The sequence below is a fragment of the Daphnia carinata genome, chromosome 7, assembly GCF_022539665.2.
Source record: "Daphnia carinata strain CSIRO-1 chromosome 7, CSIRO_AGI_Dcar_HiC_V3, whole genome shotgun sequence".
Lineage (NCBI taxonomy): Eukaryota > Metazoa > Arthropoda > Branchiopoda > Diplostraca > Daphniidae > Daphnia > Daphnia carinata.
In genome coordinates this window covers 10507770-10524984 of record NC_081337.1, presented here as the reverse complement: position 1 = coordinate 10524984, position 17215 = coordinate 10507770, and the positions used below count along the sequence as shown (strand labels likewise).

The window sequence follows — 17215 nt, the reverse complement described above, 5'->3', positions numbered from 1 at the left end:
TACAGTGGGGAATATGTCCATATATGGCATCAGACAAGCTACATAACATCTGTCGGGCTGACGGCTGATAATTGTCAACCGCTTCGGTTTTCTCTTGACTCAACTTTTTCGAGGTTTCGTTTCTTTTACGCGACGCGACTACTCGTCTCTTTCTCTTGGCTCGACTGCAAAAACGAATTCCAGACGTCTCTGGTGTAGGATATTGGAAATCAAATTTCTTTCTTTCTCTGTCTGCATATGCTCGATTCACAATTAAATGATATGACAACGTGAAATGATAAAACCATAGGCTAAAAACAAATAACACTTGAGCTCTTTTTCATAAATCTGACTTTACATCACTGATTTTACTACAATAATCTAACTCGTGTTGTCTTATTGGGGAATGAACATTGAAGACTCATCGAGTCATCGCCTATATTTTTTGCGAGCCAAAGTAAAGTGCGGTTGCAGACTGCGGATTAGGCAAACTTTGCCTAGTCCTTTGTCTAGTCCGCAGTCCGCGTCCGCACTTTACTTTGCTTCATTTTAAGCACCATAGGTAAAATCTGGCAACATTGCATGTCGTTTGTTTGTGATTTGAAAAAACAAATGAAGAGCGCTTAAAGTGACGCCGGCTCAAAAGTTTCAGGAATTTCTTTTATCCATTTTCATCGCACTTATTTATCATGGCGTAAGTAAAATATCAGCAAATGTTTCACAATAAATTTAGTGTTATTTCAATGAAAATACTTGGTTGAATGGTGCTCATTTCTGGATCTTGTCTTTTCTGACAGTTTTTTGGGGTCCCACTTTAAAATGTATTTGTTGAAATTGTTGACAGGGCTGTTGCGAACAAACCCAAATCGGAAATGACTCCGGAAGAGCTGGCCAAAAGAGAGGAAGAAGAATTCAACACTGGACCTCTCTCAGTTCTGACCCAGAGTGTTAAAAACAACACTCAAGTCTTGATAAACTGCCGTAACAACAAAAAGTTGCTGGGACGTGTCAAAGCATTTGACCGTCATTGTAATATGGTGTTGGAAAGTGTTAAAGAGATGTGGACTGAAGTGCCCAGAACAGGAAAAGGAAAAAAAAAGGTAGTGAATGTGGTAAAAATTATGTTAAACAGCAGTGAAAGATTTATTTGAATTTAGAGCAAGCCAGTAAACAAAGATCGCTTTATCTCCAAGATGTTTCTTCGTGGAGACTCAGTAATTTTAGTTTTGAGAAATCCTTTAGCTGGAACACCTGGAGCTAAATGAATTAACTGTATTCCTATGTATTCTCATCTTTTTGTATGAATAAACAAAATTGTAAGAACATGATTTTGTTAAACTTTTTATTTCAGAGTTGAAATGACAGTCACAAAATTGTGTTCAGTCCTTTTCAGCAATAGCAGTAAGATGCTTATCAATTTCAGTCTCCGACAGAATGCTACAAAAGAAATATTAAGAATCTTAACATTCATCATACAAGAAACAAATACCTGAATGTTGGTTTATCCTTAGAAACTACTCCAATCTCAATATCAGAGGGTTTGAAGTCAGCAGTTAGAATATGTGAAAGTGTGGTGATAGCCAGCTGGATAACCTCATCATGTGTGTAGTTTTGTTTCTTCTTGTATTTCTTCTCTAGATATGAAGAAGCTTCGGTTTGTTTCACACCGACCGAAGTAGCACGATATCCACAGTAGTATCCTAAACATGAAAAAATATAAATTTAAAGACCAGTACAGTCTTTTCATGAATTTTAACATCAACATACCTGCTGGATCAGCTTTGTATACAGCAGGTCCCATTTCTTCGTCATAGGCAATTACAATCATACCTAAACAAAAAAGGTTTTGGAAAGATACAAAGAAATTCTAGATGAAGAACAGGGAAAAAGTACTAACTGCAGCCCAGAGGACGCATTTCCGCATTCTGGGTATAAACCTGGCAAATGTCTGCAATTCGTTTGCACAAAACATCTACTGGAATCTCATAGCCATATTTGTATTTCCAATTAGCAGCTTCATAGCGAGCTCGCTGGACTTGGGAGCGGGCATCAGCTGTGCAGTACAAGTTGAAATGTTTAGATTTTTTAAAGAACTGAATGTTGATTAATGAACAACCAATATACCTGTCATCCCTGTCATAACACATCCAATGTTTGTGGTTATCTTAAAAATATGAGAAACAGTTGATGGATCAATCAACTTGTCCTATAAATCAATAAAAAGTTTATAAGGAATTTCAACACACACACAATTAAGAACAGCTTACAGGCACTTTCTTTTGGGTGACAACAACTGCAGTGTCTACACCCTTCAAGGCAACCGAGGTAAGACCCCCTTGATTAATTGCTTTGAAAGCATATTCTAGCAATTTGGAAACAAAAAAAAAAACAAAAAACAATAAGATAAACCATACCTTAGGTATAAAATTCTAAAGCTACCCTGACATACCAACTTGATACAGGCGCCCTTCCGGTGAAAAGATAGTTATATGCCTGTCAAATCCTGCACTGCTACCTCGAGACATGGCGAAAAATACTTATGGGATGTTTTTGGGAGCTGGAACCTCTGCTTCGAATAGCCCAACGAATATGAGAATCAAATGCCAGCAATTTTGGTCGTTGCCGAAGCCTGAATGACTTGAAGAAATTTGTGCTTGAGCTGTTCTGCTTGAAAGATAAGTTAACTATTTGCGACACCAGGTGCCAGTAGCGTACAAACACGTTTACATTTTGATGATTCAAACGTATCAGCTTAAGAGCGAGTCAGTTTATTTTTAAGGGGTATTCAAAAACACAAACGCGTGAACATAAATCCAACTCAAACTATTTGGAAACCCTATCCACTGGAGGAAGAGTTGAATTACTACTGATTTTCATTTGAATGCCAATTTGATCGCTATCATTCAGTGTACTGGATTGTCACATTTCTGCTGGACTGGTGCTGGTCGAGAAGCCATCTAGCGAGAAAATCTGCGGGAAAAGGGTGACGGTCACAAGGGGTACTCATAAGACAACTTGTGTAGAATCCCCAATGGGAAATTTGATTGAAACAATAAGCGATCAACTAGCGAACAAGGTTTGTCTGTAAAAAAAATTGGTTCAGACGGTGTTCCCTAGAATTTACCTTGCATTAATCTGATGCTTTGCGTTTATTTAAACATGGGTTTCAGTTAAGATATGCCAACAGAACGAAATGGTAACAGAAAGGAAAAGAAAATGAACACTTCATCATACACGTGTAAGCATGAAATTGTGCGATTTGGTGTCGCAAGGAGATACGGGACAAGTAATTTAGATAACTACTCTTTAAACGCTTGTAATTTCAAATTTCCAAATTTTTTTAGTGTTTTTATAATCATAATAAATCCGAACATGCTAGGTGCAAAACCACGATCACGAGTTCTAAAATAAGTCATTTGCGATAGCGGAAACTCATCTGCTGGAGCTGTGTTTCTAGTATCTGACTTTTTTCCACAGTCATAGTTACTTCTGGGATTACTACCAAAGAATGTGGAAAGCAATGTTTGGCTACTTTCAATCCGCCACTTAGCATAAAAACATTATCGTAGCCTCGTTCCATTAGAGTTGTAGCAACCTGCGGTGCAAGTATTTCATCTTCATCATAAACGACTATTACGTGTTCCGGATGGTTTTTCTGTTCAAAATATATCTATTAATGGATGTTTAGTTTAAGATGTAATTTTTAGACTGACATATTTGAGAAGGGAGGGTATTTCAAAATTAGCCCGTGATAGCAGACTTTTAGGGTAGTTTTCTGCAGTGATTATGTGACCCTTGTTATATTCATCCAAATCCCTCACATCTAGGAGAAGATATGGTATGTCAGTGTTGCCCTTCTTTTCTTGTTCACTATGTCAATAGAACCATTGGAGGCGAAAATCTATTCAGGTTTTAATATTTACTTGCTTACTTATCCAGATGGGTACTATATGAAGAAAGTGTAGTCTTTGCAGTAGTTGTGGCAGCAGCATCTCCCGTTGCTTCATTCTTTGCTAGGTGAGATTCAGCCTCGAGATATATACTCTCACAGATCAGAGACACCAGCAATGATAATTTAATGCGTGGAAAAATTTCATCAGGTTTAAAGCGAAAATTTCTTTGAATAATATCAAAATCCTCCATCATTTTTCCAACATGATATCCTGTAAGAAAAAATAAACAAACAATACATGCAAAGAACTGGGAAAAACAATTAACATTTACCAGAATTGGTTTTAGGGCTCACATTTTCGTATCGGGTTTTGGATTTCTAGCCATTGATTGTTAAATTACATTACTTGCTTTATGATATATGGTGTAGGGAAGAAACAATGATTAATGACCTTACCGATTGTTGAGATGCTGACGGTAACTTTCTAATGGATGACTGTTCAACCATTTTTCGGAACTGCGACATTACCAATATCTTTTATTCGACCAATTTGTTTTGTCGAAGCAAAAAAAAAAAAAAAAAAACGTTTGAAATTTGACTATCTATTTGTCGCTGAAGAGCCGATGCTATGGCAACCAAACAACTCACAATCTAATCACTAGGTGGTGCTTGAGCTTGAAATTTCAATTTTATCCGGGAAAACCTTGTTTCTTCCATTAATGACAGTTATTTTGAGGAGTTAATTTTGACACTCATAACATTTTCTTCTTAATCAAACAAAAGAAATATAATTTACTCAAACCTATACAGATTCACATCACTATTTAGTTTTGGTATCGAACATCAGATCATCGTGACTTTTTGAGGGGATGGTTTTTGCATACAGCAAAACGGGGAAAAAGCAGATGACTCGAAGCAATAAAAAAATGTCTAACGAGGGATAAAATGCTTTTATTTTTAAGTACGTCTAGGAACTAAGAAACAAATGCAATGACAGACTTGAATAAAACCCTTATCAACCCAAGCAAACCACTAGAGATTGAAACGGTTGCGGATATCATGGAACAACGATATCCATTTGCTATTATCACGGAAAAAAACTGGCGTTTTACCCATAGTGGCGTTAACGTTAACTGAAACAGGGCCCTGAAAGACTTTCTGGTCGTTATCCCACAAATGAATCCAGCGTCCTGGTGGTAAGTAAACTTCTTGATTAGTTTTTGATGGCTGCAGTACAGGAGCTACTAATAAATCTGATCCATACAAGTATTGATATTGAATATCAAAAGAATCTACATCGTCAGCATGATAGAGGAATAAAGGAGCCATTGCTGGAATCCCAATAGTCGCCACTTGCGACACTACCTCTTTATGATAGGGGGTAAGCGATGTGTAGATTGCTGATAAACGGGCAAAACTTTTTAGGGTTTCGTTCGTTGAATAGATTTGATGATTTAGTTCAGGTTTATTTCCTAAATGTTAAGGTATAAAAAATGTTCAAATGTACATTAGCCAATCTTTTAGGTATATACTACCTTCATGAGTTCTCATTAGAGGTGTAAAAACACTGTATTCGGCCCAGCGCAAAAGCAATTCCTCACTACGGGTTAAAATTCCATTAAGGGTGGTATACCCTCCAATATCACTATGGCTGAGACCGTAGCCGGATAAGCCCAAGGAAAGAGCTGCGACACAAAAAAGTTTGCTCAAACGAAATCTGATTTTTCTAACATGGAAATACCTGCTACAATACTAGACGGTAACCCATCAGACATCGACCAGTCAACGTTTTGGTCACCAGCCCACATCATTGAATGAAAGCTTTGCGCACCCGAAAATCCTGATCTCGCCCACGGCAAGACAGAACTTAACGTGTCAGACTGCTCTAAGGCAAGTCTAAAGAAAACGTTAATTAGTATAAATATACAATTACATTTTTCTGTTGAAGGACTGTGATGTTCACCGAACTGTGCTGGCCCATAAAACAGGGAGAACATTATGGAACTGATAGGGATCAGGGCTGTTGGCTGCAACGGCGTCTACCGGTGTGTATTCCCCAAAGTCAGCCATGAACCCTTTGAAGCCAAAACCGATGATGTTTTCTTTAATAAGATCTATAATTAAAAACAAAAAATAATACAGTTTGAAAAGACTTCCATCCACCCGTTTCAAATGACGCTTCAAAAAAGTTATAGGTATATACCAGCATACCACTGTTTTGCCAGTGGATTAGAAAAGTCAAGCGTTCCAGCCAAAAATCCACCAAAATCTTGTCTATAGGTTCCACCTTTGTCATTTTTGAGTAAATAACCAAGACTGTCTGCCTCGACGAACAAGTCGCCTTCAACATTCAAATGCGGATTGATATATGCCGCAACTTGAATGCCTTGCTGTGCCAAGTTGATTATGACGGAATCAAGTCCTGTTGTTACAGAAAATTAAAACAAAAAAACGTTTTTTGAGGTGATAAATTTATGAAAGTCACCTGGATAAAGCTCTTCATTCCAACGCCAATTCCAAAAAACACGATAGCCAAATGGTGTTTCGATTTTACCCGCCCAATCTTGAATCCATATGGCACTGACATTTACACCGTTGTCTAAGCATTGCTGAAGCTTGTCAAGCATCTGTTTTTAATATTTAACGATGTAAGAAGTACGTTTAAAGAAGGCGATTCCTACAAACGTCAAACTTGAGCTTACATTCTGGGTTCCGCCTTGAACAGCAACAATCGCTCCGTTATAAATCCATTCAGGAAGAGTTGGCGGAATCACGGACATCTCACGGTTAATTGCACCAACTAGCTCCATTAAGCTAGCAGCTGTTCCAACATTAAGCTTTAGTTGTTCATCATGGACATAGATTTCTTTCCTCGTCGACGAAGTGAAATTCAAGATGGAGTACCTTTACACGTAAAAATACAAAAGAAATACGTCAACAGACCTCAATGCATCTCGTTTTAAAAACATAATAATGATATAAATAAGAAACCTCTCTTGTTTGCCTAAAATGGCATAGTTCCACGTGGATAAGAAAATAGGGGCGGGGTAATATGTGGTATGGTAATCCCCTCCTGCGCCTGGTGACCCTGTCTCCACTATCTCTGTTAGAGGGCTTGATAGGTTTCTTCCAACACCTATGTTGTGCAAAAAAATATTACAAACGAACAGCAACCAAATAGGAAAACTTGTGCTTCGATGAAGGGCTTGTTTACCTTGTTCGCGAATCCACATGGGAAATTCACGACCTTTCAAATTCAAGTACGTAAACTGTTCTCCGCCACCATAGATTTTTTCAGAAGAGTTTGATGCTAACCGGAACCACAGACGATCCCGGCCGAACACCGTGATATTAACTGAAGCGGTTTTACGAAAAAATCCCGAATCTGCCTTTTCCTCGACAGCAAAATCTACCTGTTTAATAGACAGTAGCTTGTATCATGTTCTTAAGCATGTACTTGTACCAAATTACCGAAACTTCTGGAAAGTATTCAATGTTGTAGCATGTAGCTTTGAAGAGATCTGGCATGCCGCTTTCATCAATATCACAAGTGGATAATTCTATTTTCTCGTAAACATCTTCACTAATAATAAAATTGCCTTGATCTTCTGTAAAGTTGATTTGACTTCTTCCAACGGCAACTACAGGATCTTCACTATTATGGTCGAGAAGCTATCACAAAGAAAATAAAAATATCAAATTTGGAGTAAAAACTTGCCAGATATGCTGCTTACCGGTTTGTCATCGATGAAAAGTGTAAAGGTATTGTAGAACGGATTTGTCAAAGTCAGACAATTGGCTGTCACAATACAACAAAGGAGCACACAGTGCAATTCACTTCTTAAACTTGGCACCATCTCGATGCATGTGACTCTCTATCCATATCGTCGACGTCTTTGCCCGCTAGAATATTTGTTTAGCAAATATACATTATCTGTAAAATAAACTTTGAGGAGGGATCTAGCCATATTGCGTAACACTAAAGCAAGTCTGGTTTTGTGGCATATAATGGGATTTCCATACACATTAATAAATAACAATGCAATCCTAATCTAACATTAGCTATGAAGTATTACCTTTTTATGTTATCATATCATTCGGTTATCAATTGCTGTACCCATTTTGGCGACACTCAGTTACCAGCATACACCCAAATAAACATGTTTTCAGCTCCGGGATATGTTCAAAGTCTAAATGCATTTCGATTACAGCAACAAAACATGCAGTTTTTTTTAATTATCAATGAAACTCCGTTTTCAATGAAAGGCACTTTGAAACTTATTTAATCGTCCTAAGGGGAAAACGAATTGGGCAGTCACCCATGGGATACGTTATAGAAATACCCATTCCTTGGTTCACATTCCAAGAAAGAATTTCCGGAGATCGACTCCCTTTAAAACGGTTTCTTCAGATCTTCGTCTTTGTACTAATCCTTTGAGAGGGGGATAAACCCCTTCAAAAACCAAAAGGATTACCAGTCACAAACCAGTTTTCGAGCAGCAAGGTTGCAACTGTCTTTTGTCTTGCAACGTGAATGTATGTTTAGTTTCACTTCGAACTGTGATCAAGGTCTTAGAATTTTTTGCTGCCAGAAGTTTGTGGAAGACTTTCACTAATCTGGTAATCAAGTAGAAACTGAATCGACCTGGGGCGTAAAAACTGTAATCACATCGTGAGTTTGAACTTCAGCTTCAGCATCTAGTTCTACATCGCAAATCTAGTGGAATGTCTGCTAGCCCTTCCTCTCTCCACGTGTGCAACATATGCGACGTATGTATTAATGGCAAAGTCAAGGCAACTAACCTCGAGGGAGAAAATTGTTGTCCATCCATCTTTCCAATAGATATAAGAAATTTACTTGTATTTCCAGGTCGGGCCAGTAAAAGATTCTATGATGCAAAATTTTCTCGTTACATCTTTGTGTGGCAAACATTGGACAGAGACTGAAATAGTGGGAAGCTGTTCTTTGGAAAACAACCAAAATAATCGCCTGCTTGAGCTAAATTGCGTAAAATTTGACCATAACCGATTAGGATCCCCAGAAACGTCAAAACAACGTAATAAACTAACTTCAGATTATTAGAAATATGAAAAACTTTACGTGTGTTTTCTTTCAGGTGAAGAGCTGAGGTCGATTTCAAATGTTGTTCGGGTTATTCGCTCAACAGGAGGCCATATCTTAGTTAGTAACCAAGCTTCGTATAAACCTTGAAAACAAAATTTTTTACTTATTAGTATGCGTTTTTGCTATAGGCTTTGTATCGTCAATCAGAGGCACAGAAGCAACTATACAAGCGACACAGTAATGTTCTCTTCATCCACTTGCTCCACTCCGCCAATGCTACTAAGACGTTATTGGCTATGTCCATCATCGATAGTGATAGCGGTGTAGATTACACAGTCTGTCTCGTCACGTTACCGGATCGTATCGTTTCGGAAGTCGTCGCTCGCTGCTTGAGGATATTCATATCAGTAAAATGTATCAATAAGAATAATATAGTAGTTTATTAATCTTTCCTTGCTTTCTCCCATAGCATAATGATGCTTCTGTCGTAAAAGCCGTTGTTGTGAATCGAGAAGAGCTGTTACCCAATGTAAGGAAAGCCTTTCCTATGGCAGATCATTTAATTTCAGAGAGTCGAATGCTAGAACAGGTAATACCAATAAAAGCGACAGCGTTTGGTTTCGCACAATCGATTATATCATTTTCTTTGCCAGGTATCACATGAGTTGTCGAAGTACGCACTAGAGCCAGACACCCGCAATCAGTACTGCAGTGCTTTCGCCGTTTGTTGTTCGACGTCGTGTGAAAAAAAATTCGGCTATGCAGAGGCGTTTCTGATATCAGCGCCAGGTGAAATTGGCGTCTACTTTGAAACTACTTGGTTCGAGCAGACGGACATTTGGAGAGCCATCGACAGCCTGCGTCGCATAACAAAAGGATTAAATTACAGGGAAGTAAGCAAACACCTTTACCGAAAGCTGACTCAGACAATGTTTTTTTAAAATCATGTTGACTGTCAAAGATATTTATTGGATGACTGAATTACTTTGCTGGTTCAGCGGTGATATTTACTTGCCGTAAAGGCAAAACTTTCTCAATCTGTCGCGGAGGTCTATTAGTCTTCTGCATAAATACGTTGAGATTATGTACATACTTCTCCACTTGCAACTGTTTTTGACCAAGATCTCTTGTTATCTGCCGCGATCGACATTCCATTCGTTTGGCAGCAAAAATGTTTAGCTATTATCCCGGAAGGATATCACCTTATTTGTGTTTTCGATGTCTTCTCTGTTTAACAAATTTAATTTTAATACAACTTGTTTCGTAATTATGGTTCTTTCATTTGCTTTGGTTGACAATTTGCTTTGTGGATTGAAATATTTCTGCAGATTGTCACGATCGGCCACAATTTACCACCGAAAAATTGCCGAAGCCAAAATTATCCTTATCTTTGTTCCAAGTTAAGTGTAGCAGTTTTATACCATATTCGACTAAATTCGCACGCAGAAGAAAATTTTTAAAATCCACCATATCTGATTACTGAATTTAAACATTTTTCAAAATAATGCCGATGATGCAAAATTGGTATTTTAGTTATATAAAAAATGTTTTCCAATTTTTGGGGAAACATTTTATTTCGCCCTTTAGATACGGAAATATCGCAAAGAATTCGGAAACAAAATCTTAAGACGCAGTTCAGATTTCACTTGACAGTGTAACAGTATTTTCAACGCTCACCCATAGTTATATCGGTGACAAAAACAAACATACCAAACGTTCTCTCACCACAATACATTCATTCAAAGCTCGTCTTTCGACGATTTTTCTTCCTCATCTTCCTCATTATCCTGATCTGCTTCCTCTTCAGCATTTTCTCCTTCTGGCACATTTTCCATCTCCTCCTCTTCCTCGATTTCCGCGTCACCCACTCCTAATGACTGCTTCAACATCGCATCTATGTGTTCGGCAAACTGGCTAGGATCCTGTAGCATGTAGCCAGAACGAAGAGTGGCTTCAGGCGGAAATCGAATTGCGTTAGTAAAGGCCTGGATTATACTAGTACAATGCAAATTACCTGTTTGGAACATCATCATTGCCATGCCCTTCGATAAACGATCCTCAGGGTCAGCTTCAACTCGCCGAAGCAGTTCTTTAATCAAAGGATGACGGGGGTTGATTTCCAGAGTTTTCTTCTGTGTTAAGTAATAACTAAAAACACAAACAAGAAATGAATAAGTTAATAGAAAATGGATGGTGGTATCCGGACTAACACAACGAATATGACTAGAAGCAACAAGGAAAAAAACAAAACCAAAAAAACAAAAAACACTTACTCTCGCTGAATGTCTTGCGATTTAGAATGCGTCTGTGAAGCGATGATTCGCTGCATGTTACCGGTCCAACCAAATTTGGAGGTAATTAAGGCGCATGGCGTCTTGAGCAAACGCTGACCAACTTCGGCACGTAAAATCTTTATAAAGCAACAAACGTAGGACGCACATAAGAAACAGTAAAACAGCCACAGCAGAATAACAGATGAAATAAGACTTAAACGTATTACATTCCCTTCAGCTACGATGGACAAACACATAAAATAGATCCCCGACATTTTACAGAAGCCGACGGATTCCTTAGCCCTCTCGACTTACTCTCTTTGAATATCATTTGCTTTCTGATGAGAGTTTGCCAACATTAATCGTTCCATATTTCCGGTTATACCCCATCGCGACGCTACAAGTGCGGTCGGCGATTTGTGCAAACGGTTTGATATCTTAGCAGTCATAATCTAACCGGAATAGTATTTTTACAATTAAATTTGTACATAGAATAGCAATTGCCATTTAATCTAGTTCCTTAACCTTAGTAAGTAAGAAAACTTACGTGTTCTTTAAGGGCAGTTTCAGTCAACCATTTAGTCAAAGGTTCGAATTGGGTCTTCAGGGCTTCAAGCTTTGCTTTGGCACCCTCTCCCTCATCCAACTCGACACCTTCCTTGGCCACGTTCTGGAATTTCTTGCCTTCAAACTCGGGAAGTGCAGAAATGCAATACTCGTCAACGGCTTCGGTAAGGTATAAAACTTCGTAGCCTTTTTTGACAAGACGTTCGACGAACGGGGACTTTTCAACTTCATCCAAAGAGGAACCGGCAATAAAATAGATAGCTTCCTGCTTCTCTTTCATACGTTCAACATACTCGGTGAACGTAACGAAACCCTTCTGGGCAGACGAACGGAACTGAAGAAGTTTGGCAAGGCGGGATCGGTTTGCTGAATCATCGATAACACCCAATTTGATGCTAAAAAAAGAAAGAAATACAATTTTCGAATTTCAATTAATAAAATCAAAAGTAAGAAAATTCATTGAAGTAAATGGTGAAAAATGTACTTGGTAGAGTATTCAGCCCAGAATTTTTCTTGGTCAGCCTTGTCCAATTTCTTGATCATGTCCAACGTTTTACGGATAAGCTTTTTGCGGATAACTTTGATAAGTTTGTGTTGCTGAAGGGTTTCACGAGAAACATTCAACGGCAAATCATCAGAATCGACGACACCACGAACGAAGTTCAAATAATTGGGCATGATGTCTTGGAAGTCATCGGTGATGAAAACACGGCGAACGTAGAGCTATATAATTTAAAAAGCCCCCTATTAAATTGATTTTTTTAAACAATGCATTTACTGCAGTCTAGTTTACCTTAATGTTGTCCGTACGGGTACCGTACTTGTTAAAACTTTCCGTCGGCTGAACTTTGGGGATGTAGAGAAGGGATTTGAAAGTAACTTCACCCTCTGCGACAAAATGAATATGTCCCAGCGGACTTTGGGTGTCCTTGGTAATTGCTTTGTAGAACTCCTCATATTCACTTTCTTCTACATCCGATGGTCTATAATAATTTTACGAGGTAAGAAATGTGAAATGGATAGAAAATTTTAAGTAATTCACTTTCTAGTCCAAATTGGCTTGGCATTGTTCAACAACTCCCAGTCCCATGTGGTCTTTTCAACCTTGCGAGTTTTGGGTTTCTTCTCTTCAGCCTCTTCCTCGACTTTAGCATCTTCCTCTTCCTCAGTTTTTTTCTCTGCAACTGGTTCTGCTTCATCATCAATAGGTTCTTCTACTTCTTCAGTCTGGAAAATGTAATCAAATATCGTATTTAATTTGGTAAGGCAGTTTTACGTAAACAATACCTTGCTAGTCCATAGGTAGATGTTGAAGTTGATGAACTGGGAGTATTTGTGCACTAAGTTGCGGATGGTGTCAACTTCAAGGAAGTCTCGGGCTTCTTCCTTCAAATAAAGGCTAATCTGAGTACCGCGCTGGAGAGTATTACCACGAGGATCTTCGGCAATGCTAAAAGAGTTAGCATCCGATTCCCAAATGTATTGTTTGTCGTCGTTGTTCTTTGAAGTTACAACAACTCGATCAGCAACTATATGACAAATGAAGGATAGTTGGTCTTTAGTAGCAGTTCAGATGATACGTAGTAATTTGTATCCCTTACCCAAAAATGCTGAATAGAAACCGACACCAAATTGTCCAATAAGATCCCCAGCGTCCTGTCCAGTTGATTCAGGATTTTGCATTTTGCTCAAGAAATCAGCTGTTCCAGATTTAGCAATTGTACCAAGGTTGGTAACCAAATCATTCTTGGTCATGCCAATGCCAGTATCAGTAATGTGAAGAACATTGTTTTCTTTGTCAGCCTAAAAATGAAAAAAAAAGCACTTGAAATAAATTTTATTTCAAAAATTTATAATAAAAATAAAATAAAAAATGCGCACATCTATTAATCTAGGTTCATGTGGAAGGTGTACCCACACCACACACATACAAAGATTGTGATTTAGAAAAAATTATATTACCTTGATTCGAATTGTTTGTTCACTTGTGGCAGCCAAAGCATCTTTATCTGTAAGTGCCATTAGACGAATTTTGTCAATAGCATCAGAAGCATTTGAAATCAACTCTCTCAAAAAGATCTGCAAGATAAAGAAATTATGTTTAGTAATTGCCTAAATTAAGGAAAAAACCTTTGGTATAACAAATACCTCCTTGTTGCGGTACAGAGAGTTGATGATAAGTTTCATCATGCGGTTGACTTCAGCTTGGAAGGCAAACTTTTCAGACTTTTCCCTGAGTTCCTTTACTTGAGCTACGTTCAAGCCATCAAGTTTAATTGCTTCCTCTTCTCTCTTTACAACCTCAGCATCTATTTAGTCAAACTTTTCCATCAAATGATTGTGACATTACAGACTTAAAATAATGGATTTACCTGTTCTGGAACCTTCTCTGCTAGCACCCAAGTCAATTTCAATATTTTCTGAGGCAACATCTTCATCATCTTGGGCATAACAAGATGCTAAAGAACACACAATAATTACAGAATTTGCTAAAAACAAGTTGAGAAAAGCGAAATGCAATACATGATTGAATGCATTACACCCGGTATATACGAATATCGTCTCAACTGACAAACTTACCAGAAAGTAAAAGAAGCCCTATTAGGCATAAAGCAATTTTCGTGGAAACCATGATTAGCTGTGTTCAGCCCGACGAATGTGTTGCCGACCAGAACAAAATGCAATCACCAACTAACCCGAATGAATACGGCCGCTCACGTCAACTCCACTACTTCAGCCGTAAATTTTGATCTCGAAGCTACGATTTTACACGTGTCTTAACGTGAAGAAGAACCCGTCAGGTCTAAAACAACCAATGAGAAGAGAACACCACATCACGACAGGACACGCCCACGCCACGCACATCGACACTGTTGACTACGGTCGCTATGCCGGTATTTCCTCTTAAAATCTGCAAAAATTTCCTCAGAACATGGAAGACAAAGTCAATAACCTCAACGAAAAGATTTTATGTATTGGTATTTCTCTTGCCCCTATTCATGAAGTCTATTCTGAAATGTATTCTATTAGTTTCATGACAGAAAAAAAAAAGAACGCATGTTGGCAGATACAGGGTATATTATGAAATTGTATTGGCGGTAGGCACTGAACTCTTGATACAAGGTACAGTTTTCAAGGCATCTGTTAAAAAAAGAACAAAAAAAAAAAACAACATTAATTCAGAAAATTTTCTAGCACTAAAAGTTGCAGCAAAAATGTTTATCATCACAAATCATATTTTGCCGAGTTACAGTACAAAGGGAACATTAGAGGGAAATTTCGGGTCGTATGTCCGACCAAACTGAGAGCCTGTCAGGAAAATGGTAGTTATCTATTCAACTGGAAATCTTTTCTGGATGATTTTACCCAAAGACCGCCATTGTCACTTAGTTCATCACCCGTGGTGGAGTACGAGTTAATTTTCTCCTAATATAAAACCAAAAAATAGAAAATCTATATTCATACATATACGTCAAGTACAATTTAAGAAAATATTTTCATCATTTTAACCTTTTCTTTTTGTGCACAGTGGTCATACTACCACGATTTTCTTCACGTTTGCCTTTTCGATCCATACTTGTTTCTTCCATGTCATCGCTTGATTCAGAATCAGATGAACTGGAACTAGAACTTGAGCTATCTGAGGAGCTGTCTGAAGCTACACCGGTATGCGAATTCAGATTCACGTTGTCAGCTACTACTGCAAGGTCAGGTTCGTTTACCTATGTAAATATTTAACCAAGACGAGAATGATGTATTTACCCAAAAATAATCTGTTGATTCTTTCATACTTTTAAGCTTTTGTACCACTTGCGGGAAAACTTTGGTCTTCCACGGACCGTTTTGTGCCAAACTATTGGAAAATTGGTACGTGAGCAAAAATTTTGGGTGATAGCGACGGTGGTATCGAGATTTAGAACTACGTGCCACCAACCTCCAGGGACAAAAACGGTTTCCCCTGGTTTTTGCATAATTTCAAGCTGTCAAGAATTACGATCACTAATGCATGGAAAATTACGGGTAAGTATATGAAGGGGCAAATACCGGTTTAAATTCTACTGGCCAACTTGGGCTTTGGGTCCTAGGATAAATAATTTTAAACCAGGTAATTGCTTCATCCTGTTGTTTCCCGCCCTCTTGTGATGACAATTTTATCAACTCACGCGGTGTATGTGTAGGAAATAAGCACCACCTGAATATGGAAAAAGGATCAAATAACTAATATTTCAATGATTTGATGTTGCCACTTTCAAGAAATTCTGAACATACCGTTTGTGGCCAAAGACCAAGGCATTCCAGGCACTTGTACCTAAAGGATCTATATGTATTCCTGTTCCAGATCTTTCGGGACCAACAACTATCCATCTGTATGGAGGTCTTTTTTCCTCACCCGCATATTTAAACAAATCATCTCTGAAATAGATAGGCACATCATAGTCTTCCAAAAAGCGCTTTCGTCTTGGATGCTGAATAACAAGAAAAGAAAGGAAAAAAAAAAAAAACATATATAAAGGAATTTGAAAAACCTTTTCTATAAGAAATGTGAGTCCTTACATCACCATAGCTGCTATCAAATATATACAATGGGCTGTCATCAGTGGTGTTCTGCATGTAATGTGCATAATATTTCATCTTCATTTTCACTGAATATCCTTCATTATCCTCCCCACATTTAAATTTTTGATTCCGATACTTTTTGGCTAGCCTCTGTATGAAAAAAAACCACTTGATAGAATCAGTTTAAACAACAAAATTTTTTAAATCTCAAAGGCATGCCTGGATTGTCCATTTATAATTTGCCATCCATTCTCTTTGAACATCAAGAATAACAACCTACAATTTAAAAAAAAGGAAAATAATTAATACTTCCCAAAAGTGACACAAGGTAATGGTTTTCATACTGGTAAATAGGGCCTCTCAAATCGATCAATAAACTCTTGTGGGCTCACTTTGTCAACACTGATTCTTAATGCACTGTCAGTAAAGACTGTGAAAGGCTTGAAATTTTTGTAGTAGCATTGTTCCACCCAGGCTGAACTGGAATTGAGTTCTGAAATGAGCAAGAAGCAAAACGAGTATATGTCACGTAGGAAGCCAAAGAGACGCCCATCACATGGTTGCGAAGAGATCAGAAGGATTCAATTACCTGGTCTTGCTTTTTTTTTGGATTCATGAATGCGTCTTTTTGCACGTGAATCAAAGCTCATCTTCACAAAAACAAACAGTGGCCTATAAATCTAAAAAAGAGGCAGGATTTTCAAACTTTGATCTTTCATTCATGTAGTATTAAGCCGCGTCTGCTATTACAGAAAATTTTTAAGAATTTTCCATATCCACAGTTGTCACATTTCTGAAATGTTGATTCGTTTGTTATTTCCCGCGTGTTACTTTATAGTCATGCAGCACGTTCACAAGTTGCAACAAATGAAGCCCTTGGTT

General features: G+C 38.0%; 7 protein-coding genes across 7 annotated transcripts; 2 read left to right on the top strand and 5 right to left on the bottom strand.

The window, feature by feature from the left end:
• The first annotated feature begins 518 nt into the window (after positions 1-518).
• On the top strand, positions 519-1304 carry LOC130689360 (small nuclear ribonucleoprotein Sm D2). Its single transcript, XM_057512325.1, has 3 exons — positions 519-673; positions 824-1079; positions 1137-1304. The coding sequence occupies exons 1-3, from the start codon at positions 669-671 to the stop codon at positions 1242-1244; spliced, it is 369 nt and encodes a 122-aa protein (XP_057368308.1). The 5' UTR covers positions 519-668; the 3' UTR covers positions 1245-1304.
• A 20-nt stretch (positions 1305-1324) lies between these two features.
• LOC130689252 (proteasome subunit alpha type-6-like) lies at positions 1325-2641 on the bottom strand. Its single transcript, XM_057512285.2, has 7 exons — positions 2429-2641; positions 2247-2341; positions 2104-2185; positions 1877-2032; positions 1747-1809; positions 1469-1679; positions 1325-1416 (listed from the first exon to the last, which is right to left on the bottom strand). Exons 1-7 carry the CDS (start codon positions 2502-2504, stop codon positions 1359-1361), a joined length of 741 nt encoding a protein of 246 aa, XP_057368268.1. The 5' UTR covers positions 2505-2641; the 3' UTR covers positions 1325-1358.
• Positions 2642-3109: 468 nt separating this feature from the next.
• LOC130686448 (centrosomal protein of 41 kDa-like) lies at positions 3110-4503 on the bottom strand. The gene is made up of 5 exons (XM_057509577.2): positions 4328-4503; positions 4204-4249; positions 3911-4142; positions 3693-3849; positions 3110-3634 (listed from the first exon to the last, which is right to left on the bottom strand). The coding sequence occupies exons 1-5, from the start codon at positions 4394-4396 to the stop codon at positions 3392-3394; spliced, it is 747 nt and encodes a 248-aa protein (XP_057365560.1). The 5' UTR covers positions 4397-4503; the 3' UTR covers positions 3110-3391.
• Positions 4504-4834: 331 nt separating this feature from the next.
• Positions 4835-7781, bottom strand: LOC130686323 (sulfoquinovosidase-like). The gene is made up of 11 exons (XM_057509498.2): positions 7606-7781; positions 7343-7543; positions 7086-7284; positions 6863-7007; positions 6574-6775; positions 6357-6498; positions 6075-6293; positions 5835-5985; positions 5613-5767; positions 5407-5556; positions 4835-5343 (listed from the first exon to the last, which is right to left on the bottom strand). The coding sequence occupies exons 1-11, from the start codon at positions 7726-7728 to the stop codon at positions 4904-4906; spliced, it is 2127 nt and encodes a 708-aa protein (XP_057365481.1). The 5' UTR covers positions 7729-7781; the 3' UTR covers positions 4835-4903.
• Positions 7782-8747: 966 nt separating this feature from the next.
• On the top strand, positions 8748-10083 carry LOC130686442 (uncharacterized). The gene is made up of 5 exons (XM_057509564.2): positions 8748-8928; positions 8989-9053; positions 9125-9343; positions 9406-9525; positions 9590-10083. The coding sequence occupies exons 1-5, from the start codon at positions 8763-8765 to the stop codon at positions 9875-9877; spliced, it is 858 nt and encodes a 285-aa protein (XP_057365547.2). The 5' UTR covers positions 8748-8762; the 3' UTR covers positions 9878-10083.
• Positions 10084-10491: 408 nt separating this feature from the next.
• Positions 10492-14588, bottom strand: LOC130686307 (endoplasmin homolog). The gene is made up of 13 exons (XM_057509496.2): positions 14357-14588; positions 14149-14235; positions 13925-14085; positions 13739-13855; positions 13378-13579; positions 13064-13305; positions 12819-13003; positions 12570-12759; positions 12261-12499; positions 11757-12171; positions 11210-11346; positions 10951-11084; positions 10492-10887 (listed from the first exon to the last, which is right to left on the bottom strand). Exons 1-13 carry the CDS (start codon positions 14406-14408, stop codon positions 10676-10678), a joined length of 2373 nt encoding a protein of 790 aa, XP_057365479.1. The 5' UTR covers positions 14409-14588; the 3' UTR covers positions 10492-10675.
• Positions 14589-14850: 262 nt separating this feature from the next.
• LOC130686377 (bifunctional arginine demethylase and lysyl-hydroxylase JMJD6-like) lies at positions 14851-17096 on the bottom strand. The gene is made up of 9 exons (XM_057509517.2): positions 16923-17096; positions 16678-16826; positions 16553-16609; positions 16331-16483; positions 16046-16242; positions 15821-15968; positions 15568-15756; positions 15287-15498; positions 14851-15202 (listed from the first exon to the last, which is right to left on the bottom strand). The coding sequence occupies exons 1-9, from the start codon at positions 16981-16983 to the stop codon at positions 15163-15165; spliced, it is 1206 nt and encodes a 401-aa protein (XP_057365500.1). The 5' UTR covers positions 16984-17096; the 3' UTR covers positions 14851-15162.
• Between the last annotated feature and the right edge of the window lie 119 nt (positions 17097-17215).

Coding starts and splice junctions, on each gene's coding strand:
- LOC130689360 (XM_057512325.1), top strand. Junction 1,080..1,136: donor CAGGAAAAGGAAAAAAAAAG/GTAGTGAATGTG, acceptor ATTTGAATTTAG/AGCAAGCCAGTAAACAAAGA.
- LOC130689252 (XM_057512285.2), bottom strand. CDS start 2,504: ATGTCTCGAGGTAGCAGTGCAGGATTTGACAGGCATATAACTATCTTT. Junction 1,810..1,876: donor AATGCGTCCTCTGGGCTGCA/GTTAGTACTTTT, acceptor TTTTTTGTTTAG/GTATGATTGTAATTGCCTAT. Junction 1,680..1,746: donor ATACAAAGCTGATCCAGCAG/GTATGTTGATGT, acceptor TTTCATGTTTAG/GATACTACTGTGGATATCGT.
- LOC130686448 (XM_057509577.2), bottom strand. CDS start 4,396: ATGTCGCAGTTCCGAAAAATGGTTGAACAGTCATCCATTAGAAAGTTA. Junction 4,250..4,327: donor CGTCAGCATCTCAACAATCG/GTAAGGTCATTA, acceptor ATCAATGGCTAG/AAATCCAAAACCCGATACGA. Junction 3,850..3,910: donor TATAGTACCCATCTGGATAA/GTAAGCAAGTAA, acceptor CTATTGACATAG/TGAACAAGAAAAGAAGGGCA.
- LOC130686323 (XM_057509498.2), bottom strand. CDS start 7,728: ATGGTGCCAAGTTTAAGAAGTGAATTGCACTGTGTGCTCCTTTGTTGT. Junction 6,294..6,356: donor GAATGAAGAGCTTTATCCAG/GTGACTTTCATA, acceptor CTGTAACAACAG/GACTTGATTCCGTCATAATC. Junction 5,344..5,406: donor TCTAATGAGAACTCATGAAG/GTAGTATATACC, acceptor CTTAACATTTAG/GAAATAAACCTGAACTAAAT.
- LOC130686442 (XM_057509564.2), top strand. CDS start 8,763: ATGATGCAAAATTTTCTCGTTACATCTTTGTGTGGCAAACATTGGACA. Junction 8,929..8,988: donor CCCAGAAACGTCAAAACAAC/GTAATAAACTAA, acceptor GTTTTCTTTCAG/GTGAAGAGCTGAGGTCGATT. Junction 9,526..9,589: donor AGAGTCGAATGCTAGAACAG/GTAATACCAATA, acceptor TTTCTTTGCCAG/GTATCACATGAGTTGTCGAA.
- LOC130686307 (XM_057509496.2), bottom strand. CDS start 14,408: ATGGTTTCCACGAAAATTGCTTTATGCCTAATAGGGCTTCTTTTACTT. Junction 13,856..13,924: donor CTCTGTACCGCAACAAGGAG/GTATTTGTTATA, acceptor TTTATCTTGCAG/ATCTTTTTGAGAGAGTTGAT. Junction 13,004..13,063: donor TCTACCTATGGACTAGCAAG/GTATTGTTTACG, acceptor TACATTTTCCAG/ACTGAAGAAGTAGAAGAACC.
- LOC130686377 (XM_057509517.2), bottom strand. CDS start 16,983: ATGAGCTTTGATTCACGTGCAAAAAGACGCATTCATGAATCCAAAAAA. Junction 16,827..16,922: donor CAAAAAAAAAGCAAGACCAG/GTAATTGAATCC, acceptor TGCTCATTTCAG/AACTCAATTCCAGTTCAGCC. Junction 15,969..16,045: donor TTGGTCTTTGGCCACAAACG/GTATGTTCAGAA, acceptor TTCCATATTCAG/GTGGTGCTTATTTCCTACAC.